Source organism: Elgaria multicarinata, chromosome 1 (assembly GCF_023053635.1).
Source record: "Elgaria multicarinata webbii isolate HBS135686 ecotype San Diego chromosome 1, rElgMul1.1.pri, whole genome shotgun sequence".
In the NCBI taxonomy this organism is placed as follows: Eukaryota; Metazoa; Chordata; class Lepidosauria; order Squamata; family Anguidae; genus Elgaria; species Elgaria multicarinata.
In genome coordinates, this window is record NC_086171.1 from 103,698,512 (window position 1) to 103,721,741 (window position 23,230).

Consider the following 23,230-nt stretch of genomic DNA (forward strand, 5'->3'; position numbering starts at 1 on the left):
AATTATTTGTGAAGCTATTTCCTGAATTTGCTCCGAATCACTGACCTTGAAGATTTGTGCTATATGGGAGCTGTTGTAAATGAAATCTGGTTATTGCCTCATGGACTGGCAAAAAACACCCCTCCTTCTGTGTAATATGCTTGAACTGTATGAATAAAAAGTACAGGTGTATTTTAGTTTTGCCTGTTCAAATGATACTGCAAGGGTATATGTATGTTGCCCTATTCATTTACCTTAATACTTTCTCTCATATACTGTTCACTTTTTCTTTTCTTTTTTGGAGTCGTTTTCATGTCATGTAAAATATCACTTTAGAAAAGGCTTCCTCTTCTTTCATTTATTTATTTATTTATTTATTGCATTTTTATACCGCCCAATAGCCGAAGCTCTTTTTAATAATTCCTATTTGTTTGCATCCCTTCAGATCCCTCTAGCCAGAAATGTTTTACTCTTGCTCTGTTCTTGTCCTCGTTGAATACAATTTACTCCGCTTTTATCCAAATCTTCTACAGTTCTGTCCCATTTGTATGTGTGTTTCTTTCCATCTTTTCTCTGACCCACTTTGACGGTATGGATAGGAAAGGTTGTGAAATCAGCTATCATTGTTGTTGTTTATTCGTTTAGTCGCTTCCGACTCTTCGTGACTTCATGGACCAGCCCAGCTATCATTAACCACTCCTAAAACTAAACTCAAAATTTATTTGCATGATTAGCAGCTAAAATATCTTATGCTAAAGGGCAACATGAAGGCTGCTGTGTTTGTCAAGTCTGGAAGTAAAATGGTCAAAAGAATGAATGTGACTGAGCAACATTAGTCCAGCTATCGCTATGTTGTCCAGTGTCTCAGAAGTTTGAGAACCAAAGATTCATTCTCCATGGTTTGGGCCCAGCAAAAACAAACTTCGTTCATTACGCAAGTATTTATTTATTTATTGCATTTTTATACCGCCCAATAGCCGAAGCTCCCTGGGCGGTTCACAAAAACTAAAACCATTCAAAGTATAAAACAAACAGTATAAAAACATGATATAAAATACACATTAAAAACATACCATACATGATTAAAAACATCTTTAAAACATCCTTAAAACATCCTAAAAACGTTCTAAAATTTCACTGGATAGGCCTGCTGGAATAGATCAGTCTTTATTGCTTTATTGCCCATCTCAAGGGCAGTCTTGCTTACAAGAATTGCTTTTCAGGCATTCTACTCATGTTGGCATTCCCACCATTTGAAGGGCATATGACTTAACCCTTAGGGATGGGTAATAGCTGAACAGGACTGAAAGGAAGAGGGGAAATTAGACAGGTTGTTGGGATGGTAAAATTAGTGGGAGTAGCCTGTCCACTGGTAACCTCCATCTGCATTTGAATCCAGAGCAAATGGGTTTTAGCAACAGGCTTTATAAAACTAAATATTTTACTTTGCCAAACATCTGCCGTTCATACTGAAATGTGGGGTGGCAATATATAAAGAAAACCAAAAAGAACCTTACTGATTACATTGCAAAGCAGTTTCAGTTTTTTTTAAAAAAAAAAGTTTTTACTGCAGTATTAATAGGCACATCAACAGGAGCTTAACTTCTCTGTCCATTTCTGGTGTATTTAAGGCATAAACGTAGTATAGAAATGCAGAGTCAAGTTGGTATATTTTGCACCTCCCCCCTAAACTTATTTCTGCAGTGATGCCATAATGTGTACTTGATCATTTGTTTTGTGTTTGGAACTAGATCTGACCTGGAACCAATTTTCTTCCATGTCACATCTTAGTGAACATTTTCGTCCTTCCAGCTACAACCTGGGTGGACAGTGAACCTTTGAGCATGTGCCTAATTCCCCCAAGACTAAAGTAACCATAGCTTGTTCCCACCCATTTAGCATTAGGGAGCACCATTTCTAGCATCAATTTAAGCACGAAACCTTGTGTGGATTCTACAGCTAGTACTCTTCATCCTAAGCATTTTATTTATTTATTTATTTATTTATTACATTTTTATACCGCCCAATAGCCGAAGCTCTCTGGGCGGTTCACAAAAATTAAAACCACAGTAAAACACCCAACAGGTTAAAACACAATTACGAAATACAGTATAAAAAGCGCAACCAGGATAAAACCACACAGCAAAGTTGATATAGGATTAAAATACAGAGTTAAAACAGTAAAATTTAAATTTAAGTTAAAATTAAGTGTTAAAATACTGAGTGAATAAAAAGGTCTTCAGCTGGCGACGAAAAGAGTACAGTGTAGGCGCCAAGCGGACCTCTCTGGGGAGCTCGTTCCACAACCGGGGTGCCACAGCGGAAAAAGCCCTCCTCCTAGTAGCCACCTGCCTCACTTCCTTTGGCAGGGGCTCATGGAGAAGGCCCCCTGCAGATGATCTTAAGGTCCGGGTAGGTACATATGGGAGGAGGCGTTCCTTCAGATAACCTGGCCCCAAACCGTTTAGGGCTTTAAATGTTAATACCAGCACTTTGAATTGGGCCCGGACCTGGACTGGCAGCCAATGAAGTTGTAAAAGGACTGGCGTAATGTGATCTCGCCGGCCAGTCCCTGTTAATAACCTTGCTGCCCTGTTTTGCACTAGTTGAAGTTTCCGGACCGTTTTCAAAGGCAGCCCCACGTATAACGCATTGCAGTAATCCAAACGAGAGGTTATCAGAGCATGGATAACTGTAGCTAAGCTATCTCTGTCCAGATAAGGGCGCAGCTGGTATATCAGCCTGAGCTGATAAAAGGTGCTCTTTGCCACTGAGTTCACCTGTGCCTCAAGTGACAGTTCTGGATCGAAGAGCACCCCCAAACTACGGACCCGATCCTTTAGGGGGAGTGCAACCCCGTCCAGGACAGGGCAAACATCACCTCGCAAACATTTAAGCATTTAATTATCTGGTAGTGAAACAAAACAGGGTTTAATTCATTAGTCCCCTGCACTCTCTGGTACCTGGGTGGTCCCATAAATGTCAAGATCCAAATATTTCAAGCTACCAATAATGCTACGCTGTAGGGAGGAACATTTCTACCTGACCCTTCTTTGTGATCCTCCACGTTTTCTCATGTTTAAAACCTGATTAAGCAACTGCAAATATTATTCCTATTTACATAATGTGTAATGAGGAAAGCATTTGTATCTCAAATATCTGAATTCTACAGGCTCTTTTGGGGTACATAATAAATCTGTTTGTGTTTTGATTTTGCTAGGCTTTTAAAAGAATAAAATCAAGTACTCATTTGGCTTATGTATTATGAAACAGAGTAAGAAGGGGAGCTCAGCTGTTGTTTCAACTGCTAAAGTAAAATTTAAATCGCTTTAACCTTGCTTGGTTATATACATCCTCCTTTCCCTCTTCTGTTAGATGAAAAATGAAGCTTAGTGAAAAATATTATTGTATTTGTTTTGCTTTGTTTTTTCTACTCCTGTCCTTCTCAAATATGTACAATCTCTCTTTTTTGTCTGCTATTCATTGATCAGATCATTCATAGAGTGATACTTACTGCCTTCTAGTAACCTGTTTAGTCATTTAGAGATACTGCATATTGGTATGTGTTCATAATTCATATCGTTTTGTCCAAATATGCTATCATACAGATATACTTGGTGAGTTTCATCTGTTTGTATTTGCTTCATCAGCTAATCCTGCTGGATGCCTCCTGTTTTCCCCCCTTTTGTGTTTTGTAGTCCCCAAGAAAGTTGTCATTGAGCAGATTTATTTACCTTGCAGTTTGTTCCTGCTAATGAAGCAGGGTAAAGGTCAGCATTCGTAGCACTCATCTCTGGAAATGCTCTTCCCTGCCACTTATTCCTGCTCCCCAGTTTTACTTCCTTGCACTCTGAGAAGTAGTTGCTCTCCCCATGACTAACCTGTACGCCTTCATGTTTTTCATATCTCTGTGGCATCTTCTTAAAAAAAATGGTATAAAATTTTCTTTTTCCAGCATGCTCTGCAGCTAAATAATTTTCTAGTGATGCAATTGCTTTTTTGTTGTTGTTGCTTTTTTTAGTCCTCTGCTGTTGTTTCTATGCTGTTGATGTCATTGTTCCTTTATTTATTATTTGGTCCACTGGTGGTATTTGTACTATGAAGAAGCCACCAAAAAACGCTTTCTTGAGCTGACTGAGGTGGTCTCAGATTTGGTGTTAGGAATCCCTAGAATGATGGTTCTGGGGCACCTCAACTTCCATGTTGAGCCTACGAGATATGGCTGCTAGGACAATCATGGGGCTGTCTTAACATGTCACCAGCCCATTACATGTAAGAAGACACACACTTGAACTGGGCAGGAGCATGGTGATCTGAAAGAGAGGGAATTAACTTCTATCATTGTTATGGTTGGATTGCTTCCTACTGAAGTTTAGACCCTCAGTGGCCTTTTCCCTTCTGCAAGGGTGGAGGGCCTATTAAAATGGTCCACCCATGGAGGCTAATGGCTTCCAAAGGTCTCTAGGGGATTTTGCTGCTGGTATGGCTGGTGCTTTTGTTGAAGCCCGCTTCAGCTTGCAAAATGCAGAGATGACTCAGGCGCTTGACTCCATCATGCCCAAACACCCTCTCCCTCGGAGCAGAGCCCAGACAGCTCTTGGGGCATACACCTGAGCTGAGGGCAATGAAGTACAAGGGAAGATGGCTAGAATGAAGGTGGAGGAAAATGTGCTAAGTCTTTATCTGCACAGAGATAGCCTAGCCATAGTTATCCATGCTTCTCGCCTGGATTACTGCAATGCATCATATGTGGGACTGTCTTTGAAAACAGCCCAGAAACTTCAGCTGGTCCAAAATAGGGCGAGATTGTTCATGGGGACTGGCGAATGTGATCACATTATTCCAGTACTTTTCTATCTGCACTGGCTGCAATTCTATTTCTGGGCCCAATTCAAAGTGCTGGTATTAACACTGAAAGTCCTAAATGGTTTGAGGCCTGGTTACCTGGTTAATCGTCCTTAGAGGTGCCCCCACCTAAGGAAGTGAAATGAATGGCTACTAAGAAGAGGGCCTTTTCTGTTGTGGTACCCCAGTTGTGGAATGAGCTTCCCAGAGAAACTCGTCTGGTGCCTAAATTGTGCTTTTTTCGGCATTAGGCGAAAACCTTTATTTTCCCAGGCGTTTTTGTCTTTCAGTTTCTGTTGTTTTAAATCTGTTACTGTATTTTAAATCTCTGTATTGCTGCTATGTTTTATTTTGGTTTTTATTTATATTTTATACTGTAGTTTTAAACTTTTATATTGTTATCTTGTCGTGCAATATTTTATGCTTTTAATTGTTGTGGGTTTCCAAGAGAACTTCAGCTATTGCTCCTTCATAGTAGACATAGCCCGTCTCCCTTTGACTCCAGCTTAAGGGTTTCTGAGTGGTCCATGAGACGTCGTGCTGGTGTGCAATGAACAGTAGAGAATAGGGGAAGAATTCAAACCCACACAACTTGTAGGTCAATAAGCCAAGCTCAGCCCACTTGATATGTATTAAAATCTTCCAGGTGCATCCCCACCAGGCATTTTGGATATCCTAAGGGCTCATCTACACCAAGCAGGATATTCCACTATGAAAGCGGTATATAAAAGGCAGGAGCCACACTACTGCTTTATAGCGGTATTGAAGTGCACTGAGAACAGTTGGGGCCCATGACACACACCATATATTGCTTTCATACCACTTTCATAGAGTTATATCCTGCTTGGAGTAGATGTGTCATGGGCTCCAACAGTTGTCAGTGCACTTCAGTACCACTATAAAGCAGTAGTGTAGATCCTGCAGTGCACTTCAATGGCTCTATAAGCAGTAGTGTGGCTCCTGCCTTTTATATACTGTTTTCATAGTGGAATATCCTGCTTGGTGTAGATGAGCCCTAAGACAAGTCATAATGTAGGGTTTTTGAGGACCTGGTAGGCTGCATTCTGTTTCTTGGGTCTGATGTTGTACAGCTCTTGTCTAGAAATTATGGTAGGATACATATTTGGGGCAAGCAGAGCAACAGGCATGGTGGGGAGAACAACAATTTTGGCAGATGAGCCCAAGGAATCAATGGGGAAAAGGAAGCATGCTAGAGTAGAAAAATTCAGAGCACAATATCTGAAGAGCCAAGCAAGGTTCGCAGCCAGGAAACTCAACCAGGAGCATTTACCAACCACCTTTCTTCTGTTGAACTCAAGGCAGCATACATAGCTTCCTGGCAGTGTCCCATCTAGTTGCTGCCCCTAGACCGATTGGTTTTTATTTTATAAAACTTATATAAACTGCTTCTCAAAGTGATTTATAATATTGCTGTACATTTAGATCTGTTTTAAAAAATCAACCAGTCCAGTTATAATCAGGAACAGAGTTGAGGGACAAGCAATCTGGGAGAAGGGAGAGATGCCATCTTAGAATAATGAAGTGACCAGGACTAGCATTCTGGATAGCTCCCTGCATAGCATCCCCACAATGCTAAAGCCACTACAAGCTCAGCTATTGCCACATTGATGCCAAAGTTGACTATAAAGTTTATATTAAACAATTTAAAACAAAAAACTGCTGCAGTGTTTTTCATCTCCTGTCAGATTGCATTTTGCCAGATAGTTAAATTTTTGTGAACCACCCAGAGAGCTTCGGCTATTGGGCCGTATAAAAATGTAATAAATAAATAAATAAATAAAAAATTTCTCCACCCATTCCATCCTGTTGTCTTTGGTAGCTAGAACTGACATATTTTGTTGCATTTATTTCACATTCATATCCTGCTCTTACTCCAAGGAGTAGATTGTATAACAGTAGTAAAATGTATTGATCCATATATTGTTGATTTGGCGATTTTTAGTGTCCCTGTTTTTGAGAACCAAAAGAGACAACATTGTATCTCTTACTGAGATCATCAGATAGTGGCATTGATTCAAAAATCAGCTAACGCACAATTACTCTGAGCCTGGATACCCAGGTTTCGAACACAGGCTAGAGCCTATCTGAAGGCCTACTCTGTGGCAATTCGGGCAGCGAAAAAACTTTTTTTCTCTGCCACTATTGCGTCTGCAAAGAGCCGTCCAGCAGAGCTGTTTCGGGTGTTCAGGGGCCTTCTACACTCTGGCCCCCCAAAAGTGATTTCAGACCTTTCAACAGCCTGTTGTGACCAATTTGCCCAGCACTTTGCAGACAAAATTGCTCGGATCCGCTCTGACTTGGATGCTATTGTTGATACAGATCCAGTGGATGTAACTTTGGCACCTGCTTGTCCAGTATTATTGGATACCTTTCAATTTGCACAGTCCGATGATGTGGACAGGGTCCTTGGAGTGGTGAGAGCCACCACGTGTATACTAGATCCTTGCCCTTCCTGGCTTATAAAAGCTGCCAGAGGGGGACTGGCTGAGTGGGTAAGTGGAGTGGTCAATGCCTCCCTTCGCCAAGGAAGGGTCCCAGCCTGTTTGAAGGAGGCAGTGGTAAGACCCACACTGAAAAAGTCCTCCTTTGGCTCCACTGTATTGGATAACTACCGGCCAGTCTCCAACATCCCATTTTTGGGCAAGGTATTGGAGCGTGTGGTGGCCTCCCAACTCCAGGGATTCCTGGATGAGACGGATTATCTAGATCCATTTCAATCTGGCTTCAGGCCTGGTTATGGGACAGAAACAGCTTTGGTCGCCTTGGTGGATGATCTTCGCCGGGAACTGGACAGGGGGAGTGTGTCCCTGCTGGTTCTGCTGGACCTCTCAGCGGCGTTCGATACCATCGACCATGGTATCCTTCTGGGCCGCCTTGCTGGGATGGGTCTTGGAGGCACTGTTTTACAGTGGCTCCATTCCTTCCTGGATGGACGGACCCAGAAGGTGGTACTGGGGGACTCCTGTTCGACTCCTTGGCCATTGGCCTGTGGAGTCCCTCAGGGCTCTGTTTTGTCCCCCATGCTATTTAACATATACATGAAACCGTTGGGAGAGGTTATCCGGAGTTGTGGGGTGCGGTGCCACCAGTACGCTGATGACACCAAACTCTACTACTCCTTTCCACTCAATTCCAAGGAAGCAGTTTCTGTGCTAAACCGCTGTTTGTTGGCAGTAATGGATTGGATGAGGGCGAACAAATTGAAGCTCAATCCAGATAAGACAGAGGTGCTCCTGGTCAGTCGAAAGGCAGATCAGGGAATAGGGATTCAGCTTATGTTGGATGGGGTTAAACTCCCCCTGAAGACGCAGGTCCGCAGCTTGGGTGTGCTTCTGGATTCAGCCCTGAGCCTGGATACCCAGGTTTTGGCGGTGGCCAGGAGTTCATTTGCACAGTTAAAGCTAGTGCGCCAGCTGCGCCCGTTCCTAGAGATGTCGGACCTGGCCACGGTGACACATGCCTTAGTTACATCCCAATTGGATTACTGTAACGCGCTCTACGTGGGGCTGCCTTTGAAGAGTGTTCGGAAACTCCAGCTGGTTCAAAGAGCTGCAGCCAGATTGTTGACCGGGGCTGGTTACAGGGATCAGACAACTCCCCTGTTAAAACAGCTCCACTGGCTTCCAGTCTGTTTCCGGGCTCAATTCAAAGTGCTGGTTATGACCTATAAAGCTCTATATGGTTCGGGTCCAGGTTATTTGAAAGAACGTATTCTCCCTTATGAGCCTGCCCGTGCTTTGAGATCTTCTGGAGAGGCCCTTCTTTTAGTCCCACCTTCTTCACAGGCACGCTTGGTGGGAACATGGCAGAGGGCCTTCTCGTTGGCTGCTCCGGTGCTCTGGAACTCTCTTCCCAGGGAAGCTAGGCTGGCTCCCTCCTTGATGGGCTTTCGGAAGCAGGCTAAAACTTTTTTGTTCAAGCAGGCCTTTGGAGAATAATCCATCCATCCATCTATGTTAATGTTTTATAATTTTGTTGTGTATTTTTTAATTGTTTATGGTTTTGTTTCCCTCCCCCCCATGTATATTTTAAACTTTGTAAGACCGCCTTGAGGCCCAGCATTGGGCAAAAGGCGGGATACTAATAATAATAATAATAATAATAATAATAATAATAATAATAATAATAATTACTCAAAAAGTGCATTTTTTGTTAGTTTGACCTCTCAAATATTTTCAAGGCTACAAAAAGTAATTAAGTATGCCCTTTGATTGAGATGTGAAGTCTCAGGGAAAAAATGGGGGGGGGGGGAAGTGTGGGGGGATGGTTTTCCCCCGGGGGTTTTCCAAAGCCTTTTTTTGTTTGTTTTTTTCTGAAAAATTGAAAAAAAAATGAAGAAAAAATGGATTGTGGAATATTTTATTTTAGCATGATGAATAAAATGTTTAAGACAAGGTGTTCATATATTTTACTTGTCCAAATGATTTCTAAAAACTATGTACAGTATCAAATTATTACAATTTCTGTACACTGAGGACAAGTACATCCTAGGTTGCAAACGGAGACTACAACCCTCTAATGTAAGAGCAAGATGCATTTCTGCCTCTAGGGGGCACTGCCATTTAAACAGAGGCTGAAACTGATAGTGATAGCTATAGCTCAGAAAATGAGTCTGATTAAATTTCATGCATATTCATTGAATCTTGGTCCCCCCTTTTTCTCAGTTCTTTTTATGGGAATGGGTGCTTTCTGTCTGCTTGACACTGTACAGGACTAGCGGAAACATAAATAATTTTCTTCGTTACTAATGTTGATGGCTTCTTCCGTTTGTTTTTTTAAATTGCTTTTTGCCTGCTCCTCATAAACTGGCAAAACCAAAGAGGTTCCTTGTGGTTCAGGTGTTCCTTACAGTTCAGGAGCTTATAGATCCATTTGTTACCAAAAAAAGTTTTTTAAAAAGTAAAAAATTGTAATAATTGTTTAAACACACTGTACTTTTAATGTACCAAATGTAATAATTTTATGCCAAACCAGCTTGTATATAATTACATTTTATGATCCTAAAATAACAGACTTTCAATCTGTAAAAAGTGCTACTATTGCATTTTTTCATTTTTTTCAAAAATTTGCATTTCCCCCCGGGGAAAAGCCTTTTTTCCCCACGGGTTCAAAAATTTCGGAAATTTTACATCTCTACCCCTTGAGAGGGAGACTGTTGAAGAATCTGCTATTTTTCATAGACTTAAAGTCTATATTGGTTGCATTCTGTGCAGTCATAAAGAATAAAGTATTATGGCTGAGCTTAAAGGGAGCGGCTTCTGATCATTTTAAGTAGTTTTTAGTATTCAATGATGATAATGGTAATGATGATGATTTATTACATTTCTATACTGCCTCAAAGCTGAAGCTCTCTGGGTAGTTTACATGATTAAAACAATTAAAAACAATATACAAAATTTAAAACCACAGAAACATACAACATACACAGAAACTAAAAGCAATTATAAGCAACTAGAAAAACAGATCTAGGATCGATGAAGCTCATCACATATTGCTAAATGGCTGTGAAAAGAGAAAAGTTTTAACCTGACCCTGAAAGATAGAAATATTGGTGCCAGGCAGGCCTCTTTGGGGAGATCATTCCAGAATTGGGGGGGCCACAACTGAGAAGGCCCTCTCCCTTTTTGCCATCCTCTGAGCTTCCCTTGGAGTAGGCACCCCAGAGAAGGACCTTAGATATTATTATTATTATTATTATTATTTATTTATATAGCACCATCAATGTACATGGTGCTGTACAGATTACACAGTAAATAGCAAGACCCTGCCGCATAGGCTTACAATCTAATAAGTTGTAGTAAACAATAAAGAGGGAAGGAGAATGCAAACAGGCACAGGGAAGTGTAAACAGGCACCGGGTAGGGAGAAGCTAACGGTATAGAGTCAGAACAAACTCAATACCCCGGGATAAACCTTAGGCCTATATTGAATGTAGTGTATGGGTAGGTTCATGTCTGGAAAAGCGTTCCATCGGATATTATGGTCCTGAGCCGTGTAAGACTTTATAGGTTAGAACCATCACCTTGAATTGGGCTCAGAAACGTACACGCAGCCAATGCAATCGGGCCAGAGTTGGTCTTATATGTTCAAACCTTCTGGTCCCTGTTATCAATCTGCCTGCCACATTTTGCAGAAGCTGCAGCTTCTGAACCATCTTTAAAAGCAGCCCCACGTGGAGTGCGTTGTAATCATGTAATTTAGAGGTTATTAGAGAATAGACAACAGAAGCCAGGTTATCCCTGCCCAGATAGGGGCGTAGCTGGGCCATCAACTGAAGTTGGTAGAAGGCACTCCATGCTACCGAGGCCACTTGAGCCTCAAGTGACAGAGATAGTTCTAGGAGAACCCCCAAGCTACAAGCCTGGTCCTTCAAGTGGAGTTTAACACCATCCAAAACAGGTTGAACATCCTCCATACAGTCAGCAGAACCACCCATTAAAAGCATCTCAGCCTTGTCTGGACTGAGTTTCAGTTTATTAGCCCTCATCCAGTCCATTGTCACAGCCAGGCACCAGTTCAGCACATCCACAGCCTGACCTGATGAGGATGAGAAGTATCTTACCTCTGCCACTCACTGGGTGGCCTCAGCCAAGGCGATAATAATATTGAGCTATGTTACAGAGTTCCTGTAAGAATTAGAAAGTAGTATATGTGAAAACGTTTGAACACTTTAAAGCACTATATTAACACTAAGGACTATTTAGTACCATTATTATTCCTTGCTTTCAGCTTGTTCATGCATTCTCGTATGTACCTTGACCTTCCCTTATATAAATACCTTTTACTCTTCCAGTTGAATTCCAGCACCAGCCCCAAGAGAGAGCCTGAAGCATGTATTGATTATCTGCCTTTTAATGGCACTTTTCACAGCCTCTACCAAAATGGCCTGTAAACTGGGTTGATTTTTGATGATATGCATGGCTATAAATACACTGCTCTTAATGAAGCTGCTCTCGCCTCTTTAGGGTTCCCTACTGTGTGGTTTTAAGTTAGATTTTTTCTGTATTTTAAATTGTTTTGTTGTGACAGTAGGATTCTGTTGTTGTTATACTGGTACTTGTTTTACTAATATTAATACCGCTCTGTGCTTCTGTTGGAGGGTATCCCATCCTTCCTCCAAAAGAAGCTCAGAATTGTGTACAATATTAATAAAACAAGTACCTACTGTCACAACAAAACAATTTAAAATATAGAATAATGCAAAATAATAGAATTATTAATAGAATTATTTACTAATAGAGTAATTATACAAAATACAGGGAAAATAAAAATAAGAATTTAAAATAAATAAATAAATAAAAATGTTCCGGGTTCCATATTCCTTTCCAGTTTCTTCCTCTCTCTCATCCTAATTCTCTCACTTACTGCTTTGGCTAAACTTTTGCCTCAATTCACTTAGTCTTTCTCCAAACCATGGCTCACTGCAATTGCTCAGGCTCATTTTAAGCATTAGTTTACTGTGGGTGCTGAAATTTATTTTATTTTATTCTATCATCCTTTACCCAATTTTTTCCATTTTAAAAGCCCTTAAGGTAAGTTACAATAATAATAACAACATGCTTTTGAAACAATACAATCCTTAAAAACAAAATGAAACAAAACACTTACAACGACCAGCTTCAAAGCAGTACTAATCTTTCATTTATAATAAACTTGAGGTGGGGCTTCTGCTTTCTTCTGCTTTGTAGAGTTGATCGCAAATACGCATCTGCTGGAATTAGATTTTAGTAGTGCTGAAGCTTATGCAATTTGTAAACAAAATTCCAACTATAAGGCAGCAAATGATTAAATTAGGCAAATCCTCCTTGCCCTGCTAATCTTCCTCCATGAACTGTAAACACAATTTCATCCAAATATCTTAATGAGTCTACTAAGCTGACAGTAGTTCCAACCTGGCACATGACGCATGTGCAATATAATCACCAAATTTGTGTCTTCATCTTTTTCTTAAGGAAAATAATTATTCCAACCCGAGGAAAGGTTACTATCCTCCTCCTGTGTGATGCACACATCTTTTTACTGGAGCCAAGCATGTGTATTCACATATGCTTGTGCATGTGTGCACACACTGGAAGCCTTTTTGCACCATGTGACTTGAAAGCTGTGGCATGTGCCCACTGATTGAAATCAGGAATGGGCAGAAGGGAGACATACAGATGTTTGGGACTTAAATTCCCAGAAGCCCCTGCCAGCATGACCAGTGATCAGGAATGCTGAGAGTTGGCCGTCCAAAACATCTGGAGATCTGTTAAAGGATATAAAGAAATATGTTTATTCCACATGAAGTGGTTGTCTTTGATGAAAACGGCCTGGTTCTGGTGTGCAGGCTCTTCGCCTTAGGTGAGCCAGTTCATATTCGCTAGCTTTAGAGAGGTAAATGAGGCCAGATGTGTTTCAGAAGAAAAGAAATAGGGAAGGCAGAGAATTGGACACAGATCCTGGCAGGGTGAGCTCTGCCTTGCAAATTTTAATATTCACAGGCACACAAGGCTGTATTTCACTATCTGGGTGGGCAGGCAATTTTTAGAGTAGGCATTTGCCCACACTTTACCTCTTCTATGCAAAAGTCCTGGAAAGAAAGGATTCTCACTTCTCCCAACCATATCTCTGGACTATTTCAGTATGGACGGGGGACTTAAGAACGTAAGAAGAGTCCTGCTGGATCAGAGCAAGGGCCCATCTAGTCTAGCACTCTGTTCACACAATGGCTAACTAGCTGTCATCCGGGAACCCAAAAGCAGGGCACGGGTGCAACAGTACCCTCTCACCCAGGTTCCCCAGCAACTGGTGTGCATCGATGTACTGCCTGTGATACTGGAGGTAGGATATAACCATCAGGACTAGTAGCCATTGATATCCTTCTCCTCCAGGAATTTATCTCACCCTCTTTTCCAAATTGGTGGCCATCACTACATCTAGTTGTAGCAGATTCCATAATTTAACTATGTGCTATGTGAAGAAGAACTTTCTTTTATCTGTCCTGAATCTCCCACCAATCAGCTTCATGGGATGACCCCGGGTTCTGGCATTTTGAGAGAGGGAGAAAAATGTGTCCCTATCCGTATTCTCCACACCATGCATAATTTTGTACACCTCTATCATGTCTTCCCTTAGCTCTTCCCTCCCCCCCAAAAAAACCACACAATCCCAACTGTTCTAACTTCCCATCATAGGGGAGTTGCTCCAGCCCCTTAATCATTTTAGTTACCCTTTCTTGCTTTTTCCGCAGCTCTGCAACACCTTTTTGTATGTCTAGTGACCAGAACTGTATAAAGTATTCCAAATGTGGTTGCAGTGGTGTCCTGCCCACCTGTGTCATCTTGGTTTCACCTAAGATGCTCACAAGCTGCCTGACAGGACTATCCACGCCCCTCGCACTCAGGACCACTCAATCCCCCTGTGCTGATGACATGTGTGAGGGTTTTGGTCTACTGCTGCTGCTCCTGTCTCTCCTTTATTCTTTAGGCTCCACAGCCCAGAAACCTAGCCCTCAGTTTCCCATTCCACTGCCACCATTAATTGATCTCTCTTCAGTCACTCCTCCACAGACCACACCAGTTGTTCTTAAATGTAATTAGAATTTATTAACGTAAGTAAGTGCATGTACAAGCTTAAAGGTTTCCTCAGTTGAAATGTGTATAGTTACAAGGTTCTAAGCATATTGGTTTCTGTCAGTTCTTTCTTACAAGGTTCCACTATAATACTACTGTCTATAACTCAACTATCTTCATTCTCATATACTCATCCACTTCTCTCATATAATCATCCACTTCTCTCTACCCATCTTCTACCCTTCACTTCACAGAATCATCACCCACCCATCCACACAGACTCTCATACTATATATAGCTACATTTCTCCAACTCCTCCCACTCTCATACAGTACATTTTAGTACTGTATTTAGTACTCTCATACATTTTAGTAGAATGTAAGCCTATGCGGCAGGGTCTTGCTATTTACTGTTTTACGCTGTACAGCACCATGTACATTGATGGCGCTATATAAATACATAATAATAATAATAATAATAATAATAATAATAATAATAATAATAATGGCAGTTTTATTCTCAATCCCTTTTCTAATAATGCCTAACATGGAGTTTGCCTTCTTTACAGTATTTGACATTTTCATTGAGCTGTCCAGCACAAACCCAAGATTTGGTTGCCGCCAGCTCAATTGGTCGCCACCAGCTCAGATCCCATCAGGTTATATCTGAAGTTGGGGATTTTGCCCCAACATGCATCACTTTACACTTGCTTACATTGAACCACATTTGCCGTTCGGATGCCCATTTTGGAGCTCCTCCCAATCCCTTTTTGTTTTAACTACCCTAAATAATTTGGTGTCATCTGCAAACTTGGCCACTTCAGAGTCTTGCAAGATGGAATGCTTCCCCATGAAGAAACATTCCTACGCATAGAAAATCAGCATTTCAGGAGAAAAGGCAGTGCTAGAACCTTCTCCCTGATATGCTAGTCTTCTTTGTGTGGGGTGGGTGGGGAATGTTGTATGGAGGAGCATTCCATCATGCAAATCCTCACTGCAGCATAAAGTGCAACTGTCTAGGCAAAAAAAAACACCCTCCTTTGCTCTTTGTTAGACTGAGAACACAGTACTGCAGCAGTGAGCAATTCTTGGGGAAGGAGAGAACTCTCCCCCATCCTCCCACTTCAGCTTTTACTGGGTCTGCAATCTTTAATTGGTAGACTACTTAACTAAAGTTTTAACTGCTTAATTAGTAAGGGGCAGTTTTAATCAGTGAGCTGTTAATTAGTAGGGGGCAGTTTTAATCAGTGAAATATTTAACCAAAAACCATACTTGTTTTTCAGTTGTGGTTTTTCAGGATGCTTTTAGGATGTTTTGATAATGTATGCTATGTTTTTAATTCAGTTTTATGTATTTTGTACTTATTGTTGTTCCCCGCCTCGATCCAAATGGAGAGGCGGGTAAGAAATAATAATAATAATAATAATAACAACAACAACAACAACAACAACAACAACAACTATTATTATTATTATTATTTTGGGTGTTTTATTTTGTAATGCTAGCCCTGTTGTGGCAACACCCTAAACCATGATGGTTAAGCGTTTTGAGCTAAACATTATGGCTTAGTGTGGCATGTGAACCATCATGGTTAAACATGCTCACTAACCACTTGCTGCAAAAGGGTTAGCGGCTAACCATGGCTTAGCGTGTTGTCTGAACAGGTCTGCTGTTTTGGTTCTGGTAAAGGCTTATAATAGGGAATGAAAAAGAAAATATTGAAGATGGCTTTCTGACAGTGAGTGATAGCCGGTGTTAAATTGTATGTATCCCATGTTTCCGTCAATATCTCAAAAAGTAATCTATGCGAAGATACAAATTTATTTAAATGTAAATGATAAATTAGAGAAAGAAGACAGATCTGCTTCACCATATTGCTTCCTACCCCAAGAATCATCCAATTAGTTTCACATAATGTCTGCGTTCCTATTTATTAGTGTCTATTTATTATTCCTATTTATTAATGTCTGCGTTTTGCAATTCCACACATATTTATAGTCTTACTCCCATTTAGTTAAAAGGCTAAATAGTTTAAGTGTTTGATGGGACCTTAATGTTGACATGAACCTCTTGTTTCCCTGGGGTTCCCTTTTTAGTGACTTTAAAGCAGAATCTGTTCTCCTCCTTTTCCATTGGTCTGTCTGGATTCATGCCTGGGGCAAAGGTGAGGGCTGTCAATCTAATTGACATTGTTCTAGTTATGTCTAGATAAGTATGGACCGTATTTTGACTTTGAGGAACCTCCCTGTGTCCTGCATGCAAAACTATTGTGTCACACAAAGAATTCCTTCCATGTTTACCAAGTTGATTATTACCTGATGCCAGCTCCTTCACGCTAGAAGTCAATCATCACCATCATCATCATAAATAATTTTCATTCTTTCACCTACTATGTCTTTTTCTTTTAGGGCTTCTTCAGTAAACGGCTTAAAGGCTCAATCAAAAGAACAAAGAGCCAATCAAAGTTGGATAGGAATACTAGTTTCCGCCTTCCATCTCTTCGGCCCCCTGATGACAGGTAAGAATCTTCACGAAAAGCAAACAGGGCTGCTCTGCTTCTCAACCAGACATTTGTCAAGCGGCATTAATCTGTGCATGTGTGTGAATTGCATTTGAAGTCAGGAAGAAGTCACGTTGAAACTAGGGGGGCGCTAAGAGGCAAAGGGGCGGCAGGGGGGTGCTCGAGGTGGTCTTTTCCGTACCAGAAGTTTTGGTTACAGAAGGAAATTTCTGATCGCTATCCTGCACTATGGAGAGTGGTTCAGAAGCTCCTGGTTGCATTTCCAGCATCATATTTGGTGGAATGTGGTTTTAGTGTGGTCTGCCTACTTCTCTCCAAGCAAAGAAATCGACTCCAGATTACTAAACGTGGTGATTTAAGACTCAGGTTAAGTGACTTTAAACCAGACATTGGGAAACTGGTATCACTTCATCAAGCCCATCCATCACATTAAGAATTTACAGAATAGTGAGGTACTCTACCCTAGTTACTAAATGTGATGTCTAATATTCTTGCTAAATGACTATCAGACTTTGAAAAGATGATATCACTGGATCAAATTCATCAATTATGTTTAATTGAATAAACTAAAAAAATGTAATTGGATTTTGAATAAATATTCAATTAATTGTTACTATTTTGAATTTTATTGTTATTATCTTCCTTAGTGGGTCGTTGAAAACCTCGATTCTGAATAATGATTTTTATAGGGTAGGGTAGGGGGCACTGGGCATGAGTTTGTGGAACCAAGGGGGCGGTGACCTGAAAAAGTTTGGGAACCACTGGTATATAGTATTGTTCCAGCCAGGTAGGTGAGACAACTTACCAGAAGAGCTTCTAGAAGGGCGGCTGTGTTAGTCTGTTGCAGAAATATCAATGAAGAGTTTTATGGCACCTTAAATGCTAACAGATCTATTGTGATATAAGCTTTCATTTGATGAAGTAGGCTCCACTCCACATACGTTTTTAAGGTACTACTAGAATTTTCATTGTTTTTACTGGAACAAGTATCGGAGATGCTGAACGCCACAGGCACTGTAATTGTGCAAAGGGTTAATGCCAAAAGATTTGCTAGTTTTCATCCTGTATTGGAACAATTGATGAACTGAGAAATCCCACGGTTACTTGAACTCTGGGTGGTTAAACTTCTTTAAAATATCATATAACCGCAATATCTTCCAGTTCAGCTGTTCACCTCTTCTCACGGTGAGAAGAGTGGGGGAAAGAGCTTTCAACCCTGAGATCTCCTAATCGCTCCCCTGGGATGATTCGGGATGGGAGTATTGCCCAAACAGGCCCCAGGTCCTGACAAGCTTCTTGAGCTTTACAATGTTGTTGTGTGTTTATTTCCATTTTCTCATCAGGGCCAGTTTCACTATTTGCAATGGTCATGGTGTGCTGCCTGAATCCATAGCACTATCTTCTTCGCTTAGAGTTTAGCAAAATAAAATAATGGTGACAGGAAAGTGCTACAAACATCTAACCGTCTTGTTCATTCTGTGATTTATAGAAAGCCTTTCCTGTGGGTGTGACTCTCAATGTGTGACATGACTTCTTTAATCACTGTAATATCACTCATGTTGTTTTAACTATAGGTCTCTCATGAACCCCTGCTTCGGTAGGGCTTATTACTAGATTATAAAGATGGATTGCTTTGATTTGCACATAGTCAACGTGGTGGCCATTGGCTAGATCAGAGTATTAGCTGCTGAATGGGTCCTACACAGTGAGATACACTGTGAAAGTGAGATGATAAACTTTTTTGAAACCATACAGCAATTGGCATGACAGAGACATTTTTGGGTTTTTTTCATTTTGCAGTTATCTTGCCCCCCCCCCCAAAAAAAAAGTCATAGCAGTAGGGGTCTTCAAAAATAATCTGTTTGAATTTGGAAATGATGCTACTTTACAGATTAACGTTCTCCCAATTCACACGATCACAACTAGCCACCAAGTGGGTTTGCATTATTGCCACGGCTCATTGTGGCTCATTGTGGCTTATTTGTGCCCAGGCCCTGATCTCAGGTTGTCGTGTCATGCAAACCAATCAAGGGTGGGTTGTTGGCATGGTTAACAAACCACCCACAACTTTAAAACAGTCCATGGGTTCTGAGTGGTTTATTAACCATGCAAACAACCCACCCTCGCTGGGTTCACACAACATGTCTAGCCATGGTTGAATGTTCAAAACGGCCGCATCCAGGCGTCACTAAACCCCAGGGGTTAATTAACCCACAGTGGCTTAGTGTGACTTGCAAACAAGCACGGTGACATTGTGATCTGTGGCATGTGCCAGGCGCAGTTTACATGAATAACAGTCCTCAAATAACCCTACAACAGGTCACTTAAAAATATAAATGACAGAAGGTGGCATACATTTAGAGTGTGCTGTAATACAAAAGAAAACTAAACCCTATACTGCTACCCTGTAGAGCAAAGGGGAGAGTTTAACAATACTGTTACATCTTTATCAAGCTCAGAGTTGATAACGTCATTGCACATTCAGGCTGATAACCTGCTTGATTCAAAAGCTCTTCAAGAGAAAAGAGAAGAGTTTGAGCAGACACTTTTATATTATAATCTGGCCTCGCTGGATTAATCATCTTGCCTAAACCTCAGTAAGTATGCAGTGAGCAAGAACGATTTTTTATTTAATTCATTGTAATAATTTATACCTCTCCCTTCAAAAAGATTTTTCCCAAAGCACTTTTCCACACCCAGTATCTTTATGGTTACTAGTCTCCAGCTGCTGCCACACCTCATTGTTACAGCTTCTTGTATGTAGCACGTGCTTATGCTCAAAATGGAATAATTATATTCCAAAGAGACTACCTGCCTGATTCAGACATTACTTGGCCACTCATGAGATCAGGACTGGTCTCAAGCTGCTCTCTCAGTGTCCCTACTTTGTCCTCTCCCTGTTCCCACCACCACCATCACATCTACAACTGGAGATCCTACTTTTATTGGAATGGTTTATTAGAGTGTTTATTACCCCACTGCAATAGGGACCGGGAGTGGTGGTGAAGACTTGGAAGTCCAAGGGACTATTCACTCCTCAGGTAGAATCTCAGCAGCCAAGTCATGTCTGAACGGGCTGTATATTTATATTCCTGTGTATAACTATGCAGATCAACTCGCTTAGAACCACATGCTTGCTTTATATAAATCAACTCAGTTTTCAGGAATTATTCTAAAAATGATGAACATTTCTAGTATTTGGGATGTTAGAAGAGAGGGTTGTGATAGCAATAGGGGAGGAGTATAGATAAAGGAAGAAAAAATACCACTTTAATTGCAGAAGTAGTTGAGTAGCCAGACTGGAGGCCAGGAGAGATAACAGTTGTAGGACAGAGGTGACCTGAATAGCAGAGCTGTGTGCTTTTCAGATGTTCTCCACAACAATCAGGGTGAAAATGTTGTTTTGCTTATTTAAAAGGAGGGGAAAAATTGACAACTCCGGGAGAAATTTGTTTGTTATTTGTTAAAATATATGTTAAAATTTATTTATTTATTTATTTATTAAATAGCCGAAGCTCTCTGGGCGGTTTACAAAAGGTAAAAAACAGTGGACATTAAAAAAGTATACAAAATTTTAAACCATCAAAAAGATATAAAAACAACAGTATACAGTATCCATTTTAAATAACATCAGTTCTGGGGTCCATTAAAAAACATATGTTGTTAAATGCTGTTAAATGCCTGGGATGGTCCAAATAATATTATTAACCTGTTTGGTATGGCCTTAAAATCACTAATGCAATTTATTAAGATTTTTAGAATACTACTTTAAAAACACATGCATACCACAAAACGTTAGGCATGATCCATCCAGCCAAAGCAGATTTTCTTCACACTGCTGGAATGGGAAAATAAATATTTTTCTGTGGTGCTTTAACCTTGTAAAACTCATTAGTTTTGGAGAAACTGTAAGTCCAGGAAGGCTAAAAGTATAATGTGGTCTGGATCACTACAAATAGTTTCAACCAATGAGACAATCTGGCTATTTAATTCCATTTATTATAGTGTAACAGCTGGTGGTTGAGTGCACTGAGCTTTTCTCCTACCATCTAGCATGAGGGTTTTAGCTCGGAGATGTGAGTAACCTGATAGATGTCAGCATTTGCGGAAGTCATTAGAGTTCGCTTTTTGATGTAGGGAGGAGTACACGTTCCTTCCCGGAACATCTTGTTTTAGCTCAACGCTTTTATTGTGTTTAACATTAAAGCATGTATCTGTGTCTCCTTTTAATTCTCAATTTTAATGATAAAATAGTTTGCCTTCCATTCCTATATTTTTGTAACTTTTACTTTTGTAACTATTTTTTTTATGTCTAGTAAGTTTTACACTGACTTTGAAGGATAAAAGTCATGTTTTTGCAGTGATTTCCCAGATGCTTAGCTCTTCTTGGTTTAGCATGGTTAATCTGTTTTTAAGCACTGTCACCAGTGGACATCCCTAGATCAAGACTAAAATGGTTTGAGCCTCTACAAATGTAATTTATAACAAAGCAAAGGTATCTCAGTATTTACTCTCATCCTAGTTGGGGGAGAGAAGAAAAAGCACAAATTAGAAACTAGGAAAGAGCAAAGCTGTGATCTTTACTCTTGAAGGAATCCCCACACCCTGCAAAAGTAACAGGTTGTTCAATAGGTATCTTCAATCAACAGAAATGGAAAGCATTGGTTATATGGGAGTAGTTGGGGGAAGGTCAGTAAACCTCCTTACCGGATATATGTCTACAGAAACTGTACTAAAGAAATCAGTGCGGAGTTTGTGGCTCTTCCTAGCAGCTATTCATTCAGTCTTAGGAAAGCCTTCCTCATGCTTCACTATCCCAGGAATTTTTTGCATCAATAGATCTTTAAAATCTGCAATAATTGATTTTTTTAAAGTGGGTTTTATGGTCAAAAAAGAGCGTGCTGTGGGTTTTATGCAGCCTGTGGTAGAGTGATGCAGAGCAGCAACTAAAAGCTAAACAGGTCTTCACCATATCTTCCTGTGTCTTCCTATAAGCAGAACCCTTTTGACTTCATAGTAGACAAGAGTTTTGGGCCTTAAATCTATAGCCTGTCTCTGTAGCGTTTGAAATGGATTTTGCAAATGTCCATCCAGAGCCATCAATGTACTTTTTAGACTGTAGTATTGTCTCAAGCTATAGAAAGATCTTTGTTTTGTGGACACTGAACAATGAGAACTGATAACATTGGTGGTTAACAACAGAATGGTCCAGTTTGGATGGAGGCAAGAATTTGTACTCTGTACAAATGTACATTGATGGTGCTCTATAAATAAATTAATAATAATAATAATAATAATAATAATAATAATAATTGTAAAGACATAAAGTTCATATTTAACAATGGCAAAATTTACTCCAGCTTTTCCACCGGTACCAATAAACTAGCACTCTTAACACTCTGTCTGCATTATCCATCCACTTGAAGTCTGCAGCTGTTTCTCTTGACAACAGACTGTCTGCTGCTTAGTTTGAAAACTGCTGTGCTAGTTGCCTGCAAAAATGCCTCCTCTTTGGAAAGAAATTGATGGGCATATGTGGAAATGACATGCAACCTGGAAGCACCTCTTGCTGAAGAGACTGAATGTTTAATGAAGTCTTGCTGCATTAGTGGTTTGATTTACTTTTAATGCACCCATCAGATCAACTCCTTAGCTGCCTCTTCTCCTGTTTGTGTCTCAATAACTGACAGTAAAATGCAGTCATTTGTGTAATATATATATACATCTGTTGCTATGTTGATCCCAGGAAAAACTGTGTGTGCTTGTATGTCATACCTTGCCTTATTGTCTACCATCCATTGCCAGATTTAGGTGCTCCAGATACAAAGGATCCTGGATGCTTATGCACCAAACACCAAACATTCTTTTTTTTTGTTCCCACCTACAAGCCTCAATTGAGGTATCAGAATAAAAAAATCACAAAATATTCTTCATAAATATTTTCCCAAACCCAGTACACTACCAGTCACGTGTATTCAAATTAGCTTGCTCTACATATTTTGATCTAATCATAGAATTTGGGTTTCCTGGTAAGTGAAATTAGACTTTTCAGCAGTAATTTACCAAAGTGACTACATTGGTGGGCAACAAGGGTCCTAGTGGGGAGAAAAAATAAACAACACAAGATTGCAGTTGGCCCACTCAGCCCTGGACCAGATTATACTACATATTTATCCCCTGTGCCTGAGAGTGGTTTTGATTCAAGTTCACTGAGCTTTGGGGATTGAAGAAGCAGTTAAGTGTGGAGGCCTGTGACTCTATGCCATAGACATCGGCATGTATGCCTGTCTCTTCTCTACAAGTGCCACAAACG

General features: G+C 40.4%; 1 protein-coding gene across 10 annotated transcripts in view; it reads left to right on the top strand.

Annotated features, from left to right (window-relative positions):
• Window positions 1–23,230, top strand: part of RASAL2 (RAS protein activator like 2) — a 254,018-nt gene that overhangs the window by 179,721 nt on the left and 51,067 nt on the right. For all 10 annotated transcript variants that reach the window (XM_063134272.1, XM_063134281.1, XM_063134231.1 and 7 more), the window contains one exon: window positions 16,805–16,914. In XM_063134272.1, coding sequence (XP_062990342.1) covers window positions 16,805–16,914 — 110 coding nt within the window. The remainder of the gene's footprint in view (window positions 1–16,804; window positions 16,915–23,230) is intronic.